Source organism: Gymnodraco acuticeps, unplaced genomic scaffold, assembly GCF_902827175.1.
Source record: "Gymnodraco acuticeps unplaced genomic scaffold, fGymAcu1.1, whole genome shotgun sequence".
In the NCBI taxonomy this organism is placed as follows: domain Eukaryota; kingdom Metazoa; phylum Chordata; class Actinopteri; order Perciformes; family Bathydraconidae; genus Gymnodraco; species Gymnodraco acuticeps.
Window position 1 is genome coordinate 2,192,736 of NW_022990021.1, and position 12,693 is coordinate 2,205,428.

General features: G+C 39.5%; 1 protein-coding gene across 1 annotated transcript in view; it reads right to left on the minus strand.

Moving 5' to 3' along the window:
* LOC117544793 (cadherin-7-like) overlaps nt 1-12,693 on the minus strand; it is a 106,776-nt gene that overhangs the window by 19,559 nt on the left and 74,524 nt on the right. Inside the window, exons 7-8 of the mRNA XM_034214216.1 lie at nt 12,160-12,296; nt 5,334-5,455 (exon numbers count right to left, since the gene is read on the minus strand). Coding sequence (XP_034070107.1) covers nt 5,334-5,455; nt 12,160-12,296 — 259 coding nt within the window. The remainder of the gene's footprint in view (nt 1-5,333; nt 5,456-12,159; nt 12,297-12,693) is intronic.

Consider the following 12,693-nt stretch of genomic DNA (forward strand, 5'->3'; position numbering starts at 1 on the left):
TACACCAACTCAAAAGCAATCAACACTTTTCCAGAACTGCAAATTACACCTTTTTGTCATGTTGTACCACACGCATCAGTACCTGTACTCTGCACAATGAGATTTAAGTTGAACATAAATATAGATGTAATTTAATATTATAATGGGATAAACATTTAGAAGGACCATTACAGATTTGAGCAGGAATGCTTATCAAACTACTAAACTGTGGTTTTGTGTTGAGTGTAACTGTAGATTTTAAGTGATTAGTTTTTTGTAGTTTTATTAACTTAGGTATTAAAAATATGTTTGTAGCACAACTAGTCAAATTTGGTTCCTCTTTATTTGTAATTGATCAGATATTTCCATGCTAAAACATTTTTAAAAAAGAGTCTCAGACCTTAAACTTTCTCTAGTCTAAGCAATACAGAGTCTGTATTTTGTGATTGAAGACTTCAGTTTAGTAATTTGGACACCCATTTCTCCAGACATCACATCACAAGCATCACCTGGATGAGCTGAACCCTCACAGACCAAATACTCACAAATAACATCCTGCCAACTAAAATGTGTGTTTTCTCACCTGGTGCGATTCAAACAATTAGGATTTAATTCCCCTAAACACCTGAAGTATCTTAGAGAACTACAATGACCATAATTCATTGCACCTACGACACGAAGCATCTGTGAGCTGCGGCGTGTGTGTGCCAGACTCTCGCTGCAGAGACAGTTAGAAATGTGGCCTCTATAATGAGGGAAGAAATGTCAGCTAACTTCAAGGCTGAAGAGGGCATGGCTAGACTAAAGGCTTTGGTGTGTGAAAACATTGAGAGATAACGAGCCTGAATAACATTTTCCCCTCTTTGACACCAGCAGAGTAAACACTTTAAAATCCCTGCAACTATACTTATAAGAGTTGTATTGTCTTAAAGTGTATTTATCAGAAAGTAAACCGTATGAGTCATACGTCAATATCAAGCCTTGAATGTTGAACTAAGAGCATAATTAGCAGTGCATCCGATGGGTGACACTTGTTGCCTTGGCGATAGCTGGGGGGAGGAGGAGGAGGGTGGAGGCGGAGGTGGCCGTGCGTTTTTCACACCCTTCCTGTGACATCCTGTGACATCCTGTGACATCCTGTGACATCCTGTGACCCTTCCTAAATATCACCCACATGTGACACCCGTAACTTTGTGCTGAGGGATCAACAGCATTCACACATCCTGTCATTACTCACACTCACAACATTTGAAATGACAATCAACACATGTCATGTTTCTTTACAACTCTCATTTTACATTGATTATCCAAATCCTTTACTGATTTGTTGGCAGGATCCTAACAAGCCCAAACTGCTGAGGCTGAGGTGATCTTCTGGTGAGATCTGACTTCCCCATTTGTCTGTTTTTATAGAACACACAGTATGATGCCTTGCACAAGTCACTCTGCGCCCTGCCATATCCGTTTTCATCTCCCACCTTGATGCAACACCCATATTATAATAAACTGATCATTTGGATGAAGACTGGGGGTGTGAAGGAAGTTCTCCTTCTTGTTGTGTGATTGATGTTGACAGTGGAGGCAGTAATTAAAAGGTGATAAGTAAAGAAGTAAAGTAGGTTTGAAAGTGGGGGTGGGTGAACCAGAAAAGTTCTTTAAAGTCTTTCTTGTCTATATTTAAATTCCAGGGCAGATATGTATAGTACTTGTTAGACGGAGAATAGTTCAATATAATTGGCTTTTGTATTTGCTGTGAATATTCTTGGTCCATGTTTTGTTTGTGTGATGTAATAATCATGTTTTATAAATGATAACTCCGATAATGTACACTATAACCTGAGCCATGTGTTTTCAAACCATATTTGTGGCATCATTATAAGAATGTAGAATTAGCTTTTAGCTTCCCTGTTAGCAGTGTAACCATGAATTCACAAACATCAATCCCTGGATTCCTTTGATACTGATCAAAACCTAAAAAGTGTGAAAATTCTCAAGCAACGTTTTTTTCCCATGATTCCTCAGGTCATTTATTCGAGGTTATTCGCAAAGAACATCTAGGATAATGATATGCTTGTCAAGTATAAGTCACACTGAATTGCTAAAAAGATATGTGTGATGTCTGATTTGAGTCATGACTCAAAGGTATGGATGTTTAGAATGTCTCTTTCTCGTCATGCCCTTTCACAGTTTGAAAACCTTTGTTTTTGACCACCTAACATTCATGAATCTCTGGAGGACACTAAGCCTCCTCAGGGAGGGGCAGTGGAGCAAATTGGGGGCAGCAGAATGCCAAGTCCACTCATGTATGTAATGGCTACACTGAAGTGATTGTACAAAGACCCCTCCCTCCCTCCCCTCCCCCTCTGTGCCATCCCCACTGCTGCTGCTGCCCCCTCCACCCCATCATAATATCAATTAATATTATGGCAGAAGACAGACGCACCGATGATCCGTAACAAGTGGCATCTCTGGAGAGAGCCAGTGCCACGAGACGGCCTTAATTAGGCCTGAAAAATTGCAGGTTATTCCATCCCTGCACTCCCTGTTAATCTGTGCTACAGAGCCACGGAGTGAACCCCGGCCCCAACTGGCAAATGTTATTATTTCATCTTTTGGCAGCTGTGAATAAGCCAATGGGCATGACAATCAGTGGGCGGCCTAAGATTTTCAACTTTACAGGGAAGCACACACTGTTAGTACAGCCAACTGCTCGCTGCTACAGCCGGACAGAGAGTGCACAACAGGAGCATTCTCATTAATTAGGACTAAGGGAGATGGTGGGGTGCACATTTGACAGGTTACAAGTCCACCCAGTCTGTCTGCTAAGAGACAGCAGACACCTAGTTGAAATTCAAATGGGGTTTCACATTCAAATGTCAACCTCTCTCCTTCCCTTTGCTCTGTATGTGTTTTTGTGTGTACATTTCCTCATGGAATTTCCATTTTGTCTGCCTTCATTATTCAGTCTGAAGGTGCAATCCCACCGGTGCATTTGAGTGTTGCCTAAACAGAAGGCTGTATTTGAATAGGATTTAATAGGAATGGGATCAGAGAAGTGAGAACACACACTTCCTGTCTGGGGTTCACTCTGACAGAAAGTTAAGATGATGCAGGAAGTTAGAAAGAAATTCAGCTTTCTTATGTGAGCTAAAGATTTTAAATTTGATTTTCAGACCATTTACATCGAGTGGCAGCCTGTTACAGCAGCTCCTCTGAGTAGTTTATTTTTATTTTATTTATTATTGTCTTTAATATTGTATGCATGCCTCTTAATTAATATTGAGCTACTTTTGGGTCTTTTGCATAACAATGCCAATTTCCCCTCTGTTGGACGAATAAAGGTATTATGATTCTGATTAAACACATTTCAAATGTCATACATTCAAATACCTTATACCAAATGTGTATAACTGTAATTTTGGTCTTTATTGCGTTTATAAGAAACATTTTACGATTCAATCCAATTGACTGGTGATTTTCAGATATTTCACAGGTGAGATATAAGAAAACGCCAACATTGGAGAGAGAAAATACATTTTCTTACCCAATGCTTGTTTGTATTTTAGGATTTTCCAGAACTTAATTCATACTATATACTCAATAACATCTGGCTGGCTGTCTTTTTGTCAAATTCCCCAAGTCATCAGTCAGATTTCTTTGGAACATTTCTTTTAATTTACATATAAAAACACACATAGACACACACAAGCTATTAGCATGTACAAACTAGCTTGTGTCTAAAGCAGCTAATTGTATGACTGCACCACTTATCTACATGTACAACAGTATTTGATTGCACGTCTTCCCAGGTAGATGAGGTTAGAGGCCTCGGCCCCCCACAGCCCCTCTCTTTACAGCAGAGTAGCTCCTAGCTAATCCTAGGGCACCTCACAGCTCAGCTATCACCGGCATTGAGTATGCAATCTGTCTGCTTCAGCTGAGTAATTACAGATTTGCTGAACCTTTTCCTGCTGATGATGCTGTCATGGACCCTGGATATGTCCTGGGGGCCGGTATGATTGTTGGGGAATTACTTAGTTTCAGTATTGTCATAGGCTGGGTGCCATCATTTATTAGGTGCTAGTGGGGAGAAATGTACAAATTAACTGTTGAATTTCCAAGTCAGTGCAGTACATGTTTGCTAGGGTTGCTCTACATTTGATATCACTGAGCAACAGCACTCATCTCGAGATAAGTGGCAACATCGTTAACCAGAAATAGACATTCAGCTGTGGTAGAAATTCATTCTTTAATAATGATTGCAACGAATATGGAGGCAATGTGTATTCCAGCAAGTACTCCGTGCCCTAAGGCGAGAATCTGATTAATTACATTTCGATTTCACAATATCTAGAAATATCTTAACGTCGGTTAAATGATATGTACTAAACCTTTTTTCGGATATAAATCTGAAAAAACCAAACTGCTACAATCCCAGAAAGCCTCACCTGTAAGGCTTCATATTGTGGTCAAGCATCATGCACACAGAAAAAAGCACTCATGAAATATAGTCTCTCATTTTTGCAAATGAAGTCGTTTGCTATTTTTGTTCACCCTCCCGTGAGCACGGTGACAAACAACCCTGAAATAGGAATGCAAATAACATATTTAAAAAGGGCCTAATAGCCATTCTCCAATACAATGCATCATTCTGATCAATTGTACTTATTCAGGTCTACACGCCTCCTCTACCCTTCGCCTCTGATTGTATTTTCCAAATGCCAAGAGCAGACGAATCGCCGCCGCAGACACACAAGTCATTTAACAACAATGAGGCCAAATGCTAAAGACAGGGAAAATGTGATGCATGGCTACAGCTTCTTTTCTTTCCTTATTTTCCTCAAACACAAAATCTTAAAGCCCTCAATTCCCTCTGGGTTCCTTTTTCATGATTTTGTGATGCATTTTCTGCATGGCTGCCCTCCATGGTGATCGTCTTATTACACAAAGCCTCAGAATGGAAAGTCAAACTGCAGAGATCACCAAACCGTCCCAGCATGAGGTATCGCTTTATAGGCCATTATATTATTGTGGATTAAGACCATAGGCACCGTCATTAATTTTGTTAGCTTGAACAGTACGGAATGAGAGTGCCATTTATAACAAATGAAAACACCTACAATACCTGCTATACAATCTAAAGGATGTGTCTCATACTAATGATGCTGGAAGTTCCCGAAAATGACCTCAAGCTGTGAAGTGGGTATGCGCACAGTGGACTTGTTTTGAGGAACAAGAAAGAGCTTTAATGGCTTAGAAAGTCAGCAGATTGTCTTTGTGAGTCAAACTTGAAGCATGGACAGAGAAAAGGGAAGGAAAGCTGGACCGTGTGCAGAGATGTGTCTGTGTCTTACCTGTCCTGTCCTGGCGTTTTCACACAGAAGAGTTTCATAGTCGATGGCAAAGACCGGGGCATTATCATTTATGTCCAGCACCGTGATGAGAGCGATGCCTTTCCCAATTTGGACCGGGTCCTCTGAAAGATAAAGGGAGAAAAGGAAGACATGTCAAAGCAAACTTTATTTTAAACACTTTAATCCTGCCTTAACATTCCCTTGATGCACTTGGCCAAATTATGGAATATTGATATTTTTCATGTGTTTTAATTCATCACAAAGGAGGAGGACAAAAGTGCTGCTGTAATGAAATATGCAGTGTGCCATCCCTACCAGCCCTGCTCTGGATCAGCCAAAGTGATTACACTCGGTGGCAGCTTGTTGTCGTGGGAAGGCTGTGTCTGTGGACGAGCCATTCTGCACTGCAGGCTTCACGCCTCTGTCTGCCTGACACACACTGATGGTTAAATGGCTACGTCTGAGTGCAGGATGATGATTTAGCCTGGCGTCGCCGCCAATGCCGGCAAGAGATGACGCGCTGACATTCGGGCCAGGCTGATTTGATGGTGATAAAAAGGACGTGTGGAGCCTCGAGCCATAGGCTTCTTGTCATTGCCGTGGTCTGGCCAGAGCGGATGAAATTTGAGTGAGTGCAGCTCAAAAGCACAACATCCTATAACCGAAGAGTCCTTCACTCTCTCCAGTTACAAATAACCTATTTACTATAAATACTGTCATCAGCCGTACAGGTCAGTGGATTTCTTACCCAGTCCGTGAACTCAAAGATGTTTTCAGCTGGAAACAGCGCCCGAGTGTCACTATGTGTCAGAAGCCAGTACCTCATGCATGAGGGACTGTTGTGACATTTCATATGGCTATTATTATATGCCTTCTCTTTGAGGCTATATCAGGCGAGCGCTCACACTATGAAATCAACAGAGAGCTGAGCCTGTGTGCTTTCCGATGTAAATGAAAACACACCTTTGAAGCAAAGAATGATACGAAGGGTTTGAAGACAAATAAATACCATTTCACACAGTGTGAAGATGTGAAGGCAGAGGAACTGCCAGGCTGACAGGCTGGTTGTCTTTTTCAACTTATACAGATGTGACACAGCTGTCGAAAGCGCTCTGCCGATCGGGCGCTGATGATTGTTGTCTGTTGTGTTTGCATGATCGCGGGTGGAATGATATGGAGGCTGGAGGGGGAGGCATCAGTGTCCTTTGAGACATTGAGAGATGAACAAATAGGCAGGCGACTCTTCCTCACATCACATTAACATAGTTCACCCGAGGGTGAGGTCACCCACCCTTAGTCAGCATCTTGTCTTCACGACGGTTGGACACATGGAGGTCAAAATGACCGTCCTGTGCGTGAATTAACATTCCCCAACAGCCCTATAACAACCCCAACAACTGTTTCGCCCTCTACACAGAGGGCTATTGGACATTAAGAGGATAAGAGGATAACAGGGCAAATAGTGTCACCCAGAGAGAATGAATAAAACCTCAGTTCCTAGGAAGTATTGGAACCATTCGCTGAGCTTGGATTTTTAAATAGAGGTAGAAAAAAGCAGGCTTACATTCTGTTTTATTTCTTCTGTGGAAAACTGACTGTTAGCTAGCATCCTCAGCAGTTTTAACCAACAACATTGCTACTGTATTAACTTGTTAACATTATAAGTATGTTGAAGAATACAACGTAAAATCAAACTGTTATTTAATTTTAGCCACCTTAAACTTATTTAGCTACTTTGCCTATATTAATTACAAACTCTTATTGTCAAAGTGGAAATTGTTTCACTTTAAATGCAACAAGAGAAAAGGCTTTTAGCATAAGCACTAACTGATGTGTCTTGCGAACATAACTTAATCATGTACCTTTGGCTAGGGTTACTTTAGCAACTGACATTATCCTGAACGCTTAACTCTGATAGCATACCAGATACGTTTTATCATAGCGGGAAATACTACACTAAAACGGGATTTTTGTTAATGTATTTAACCCCACAAACTCATTTAGTTAGCTAATGAATGCTCTTTGGCCTAGTAAGTAATGCTTACATTCAATGTCTTACTACTGTGGGTGTAAGCTAGTTAGCCACGCTAAAATGCTAACACTTGTAACTTATACCTTTTACTATTGCTTTTGTGTTTTAGTTTTTTAATAGGCTTAAAAAGATACCATCCCCTCCAGATTGAGTATACTAGGTGTTAGGGAAATAATTGTCCTAGACTCCTAGATATGACGTGCATGACCAACCCTGACGTCTGTTATCTCCTTTAAGGAGATAGCAGACAGTTATTGCTTTTATTTGAAATCGTATAATTTCTGACTTTTGTTGCCGTCTGTGAGGAAAATAAATGGGGCTCAGAGCCTCAGAATACGGAAATCTGTATTTTAAAATATTTGTTTCCTTCTAATTCGATATTCTTTTCAAAATAACACACTGTTATTTACTCACAAATAACACACAATTATCCTTGCTTTTATTTATTGGTTTAATTCCATAATCTCGGGCTTTTTTGGCGTCCGTCAGGAACTGAATTTCAAAATAAAAATAACCGGAAACAGACGTAGGCCTATAAGGGACATTTCGAGCATCATTGCGATTGTCAACATTTCTGAGTTTAGGATGGCCGAAGACACTACACTACCCATAATCCCCAGCTATCGTTTAGGACTACAGTCCCCGTAAGGTTACGCAGAGCGTCAAACAGCTGTGTGAAATGGAACGAAACCACGCCAGACTATCCAAAACTGGAATCGAACGCCCCCCCAGAACTACACATGCTGGCTATTGTGTTTCGCAAAATGTTCTATGGGACGTCTCTACTGAACGTTTTCGTTTTTCCCACAATTAGAAGTTGCCAGTATTAAACACATTGGTGTTATCAAATGTAAAACATATAATTAATAAATGGGTGAAAATCGCTTGTGTCCATAATGCGCAGCATTAATACCCACATGACAGCTCATTGTTACTTTGTAATTCTACTCCACTACCATTCAGAGGTTAACCTGGTATTTTTACTCCACTGCATTTATTTGAGTTACTTTGCAGATTCTGATTAATTATGTGAAATATAAACAACCCTTAAATCAGACTTTAGTTACACCTGAGTAACATTCAGGTAAGGTGATTGTCAAGTGCCAACAATCAGGAGATATTTGATAGTTGGTGCTTGAGAAGACTAAACATGTATCTGCAATTGACATGAATGGAAACGAGTAATAAAGTATATTCATTACTCGTTATTCTCTACTAATAGTTAATTAAAGACTGTATATTATGGCTATTTTGCACATCCCTTTCAAGATTTTCAAAGGTGTATTGACATACAGTATGTGACCTGCTCTATCGAAATCAGTCGCATTGACCCGAAGACACATTTTGAGTTGTTTACACTGTTGGAAAGAGGATATTCCTAGCTTTCTAATGATATCAGGATTGTTTTTGTACTCCAAATATTAAGCAAAATATGTCACATTATATAATGACTGTCACTGAGTCATCATTTTGAGAAAAAGGTCTTCAAAGTTTTCTCTTCTCTGGAATCCATCAATCTGATTGATTATTAGTGGAGCAAATGATCAAAATACTACGGAGGGAAGATATTTTCGTTGGAGGGGAAGCTCACGAGCAGAGATGGGGTCGTTACTAAAAAAAAGTAATATATTACATATTACTTTTAAAAAAAGTAATATATTACACTACTTCGTTACTCTCTACATAAAGTAACTTGTTACTTTACTCGTTACTTTACTTGTTACTTTACTCGCAGGGCCGCCCGCCCCTCCCTGCAGGCAGATCACGCAGACTGCTAAAGTTTCAAATGTTCTCTTTAGTTCAGTTTCCATTGTCGCATTAGACTGATCCAGATCCTGAATGTTTTCCTATCTGACCATGGCTGTCCTCTGTCTCCTGCTATCTGTATATTTTGCGCAGTCTATCTCTGCTCACGCTGTTGCGTCGGCGTGTTCTCCTGCGTGTTGGCCATGTGTTGCACTGAAACCAGACACCGCAAAGACTTCAGCCGAGCACGTACGAACTGCGCATGCGTGAGTGGCAATAACTCTCCTTACCAGCAGGCGGCGGTAGTGTGTATTCGTCATTCAAAACAGGCAACAACAGGAAAACAGAGAAGAAGAACATTGATATAAACAAACAACAAATAGCTTTGCGTTAGCTTCACCTTAGCATGTGTTCTTTGCAGGTGTTTGTTGAGGTTTGATTATGACTGATTTTAGTAAGTAACTAAGTAACGCGTGTCGGGGCAATGTTAGTAACTGGAGTGTGATTACTGAATTATAAAAGTAGCGCGTTACACTACTCCGGTACCAACAAAAGTAATATTATTACAGTAACGCGTTACTTTGTTACTTTGTAACGCGTTACTCCCAACTCTGCTCGCGAGTGTGTGTGTATACGTGTGCGTGTGTGTGTTTGTGTAATTTTTCGTTTGTGTGTATTGTGTTTGTTTCCCGGGGAAAACCCTCACGAGAAACACCGGCTGTTGTTCTTTCTGCAGTGACGTTAAATTACTCCGTTCTCTGCTTGTAATTATGCCGTTACAAGCTTCAAAGTTGTATTTATCATCTGAATTTGCCGAAACAAGTTTAATATCCTGAAAGCCAAGACTTTGTTTATTTAAAATCAAACAAAACACCCGAACCCCGAAAAAATAGTTTTTTACGTAAATCCACGTTTATTTTGAAATGAGCCGTTGCGACTTCCGACTGATTTCGATTGAGCGGGTCACATATCATATACACAACTACGGTGTAGTTATGCAATGAATGAAACACTTGGGTCACAGGTTCCTCAACAGTGCAAGACATCTATCAATATGTGTGTACCTCCACCATTAAACTGTCATATTCTGCACATTTCTTATTCTATATACATACATAAGAGTATAATTCATATGTATAATATCAGTTAAAATAAGTGCTTCAACATAGTTAACATTGCAGGAAAGCAATATATTAGACGTTAAGTACTTTGTCAGGCTTAATATGTATCTGTAGATAGATACCCCCAAAGTTTTTTTCTTATTTAAAAGAAGACCTTAATCTGTTATTTAATGTTTAAATAAAGGTTAATTCGTTTTTCTGTTTTGCACCTCCTCCTATTAACATCTTTGTACATCCTGCACTAAACTGTTTTATTGTAGAGATCACTTATAGTATCTTCTTGATTTTTTATATTCTATATTTATACTTTCCCCTTATGAAAGTATGTACTCTTAATATTTGTTTAATCAAATAAAACACAATAATTCAATAACGTGCTTTAACCACTGGGCGGTGCACACAAGGTACACACAGCCATAATAACTTTGTATTATTAGTGTAGGACACTTTTGTTTTCGTACAACATCTGAAGATGTGTAGTTTTATTCATGCTTTCACATAATTTTACAGCATATTGCTATACTATTTCAGACTCAGTATTTACATTCTTACATTCAAAGAAAATCAGTAATATCTTTAAAAACTACAGTCCTTTTATATCAGATGTCCACCGTTATGGTGTAAATATAACCTATCTGTGAATTAGATCAAATGTAAAAGTCAGCTGAATTAGTGTTGATACTGCACTGTATTGTGTGAAGAGAAATTGAAGATGTTGTTTAATTGTTGAATATATTTATGATCCACGTCAAGTATTCAGTTTCGGCGGCATTTTCTCAGTTTTTCCAAAGGTCTTCTCATCAGGGCTCTATACATAAAGAACTACGGCAGATCTGTAATATACAATGCAGCCGAACCGTGTATTACAATGCCGTTATGTGATGACTTTCAAAGAGAAAAGCAAGAGCGCTCGGAATTAAGTATTATTTTATTCTTTTAAAATGTTTTCCGGATTTCATATCATATAAACACCGAATCCCAGCATGCATTGCGGCTAAAACATCCAATAAACGAGCTTAAAACCATAGCTGAGGATCTTGGGTAATTGCTCGAAATGCCTACGTCTGTTTCCGGTTATTTTTATTTTGAAATTCAATTCCTGACGGACACCAAAAAAGCCCGAGATTATGGAATTAAACCAATAAATAAAAGCAAGGATAATTGTGTGTTATTGGTGAGTAAATAACAGTGTGTTATTTTGAAAAGAATAACAAATTAGAAGGAAAAAAAGATTTAAAAAAATACAGATTTCAGTATCCTGAGGCTCTGAGCCCCATTTATTTTCCTCACACGCGGCAACAAAAGTCCGAAATTATACGATTTCAAATAAAAGCAATAACTGTTGCTTGATATTGAGTAAGAACATGCTTTTATGAACCACACAGCTTCCGGTCTTCCTCGACCGGAGAAAAATACGTGCTGCAGGCAGTATAAATACATTGCTTTTAAAATCGTGCTGTGCAACACGAAAAAAAGGGGCAAATCGTGTTGGTGAACACGAATCAATAGATTAAAAATCGTGTTGGTGAACACGAAATGCCGTGAGACTGGGTTGCTCAGTGTTCCCAACTGTTTAGGTTATCTTCTCAAATATGTTGATTACTCTCTGCGAAACCAGTTAAATGGGCTAACGAGAGAGAGGCGCGCCAGAATTGACGTGGCAACTCTACCGTGAAGTCAGAACCTCTGGCTCTTGGACTTGTGATGTGAATTCTCCGGCCGAAGCTCCAAATAAACCATCAGTGTTTGACATCAAAGCTTCTGCTCTTCCCGTGTCTCCTTCCTGAGTCGGTGACTCCCACTGCATTGCTACACAGAAGTTTCCCTTACACTAGGTATGAATCTTATTAAAACCAACAAGGCTTTAGCCAAAGGTCAACTCTGCCTGTACAGCAGATTTGAGAGTGTATGCTGAAGGTACACTTACGGCTCTCGATGGCCAAAATGGTGAGGTTATGGACCATGTTGGCCTCTCGGTCCAGAGGCTTGGCTGTGCTGATGACTCCACTTAGAGCATCCACGTTAAAGAAGCGCTCCAAGTCGGTGTTTCGGTCAATAGAGTACCTGGAGAAAAGAGAAAGCACATCAATACACACAGCCGACATACGTAAAAAGAATACGCTTTTTGATAGAGGTATTGATTTGACATTTAGGTGTTTCTTTAAAGATTATGATATTTTTCTTCCATCAATCTGTGCAGCAATATACAGGAACCACTTTTATAAAACCTCAATGTGTTGTGTTCACAATAAGAACAATATAGGATATTTCCAAACAGTATTAATGAGTTTGGATTGTAAATTCAGAAATGCAGCAGAAATGGTATGAGTGAAACAAAACCCTATTAAATGTTTATCAAACTGAGGTCTGTCTGCTTGTCCCTCAGCACACAACACTGATCAAACCCTTTCAATACACAGCAACTCGTATTACTAGAGCAAATTACAATTTCAATTAGCCT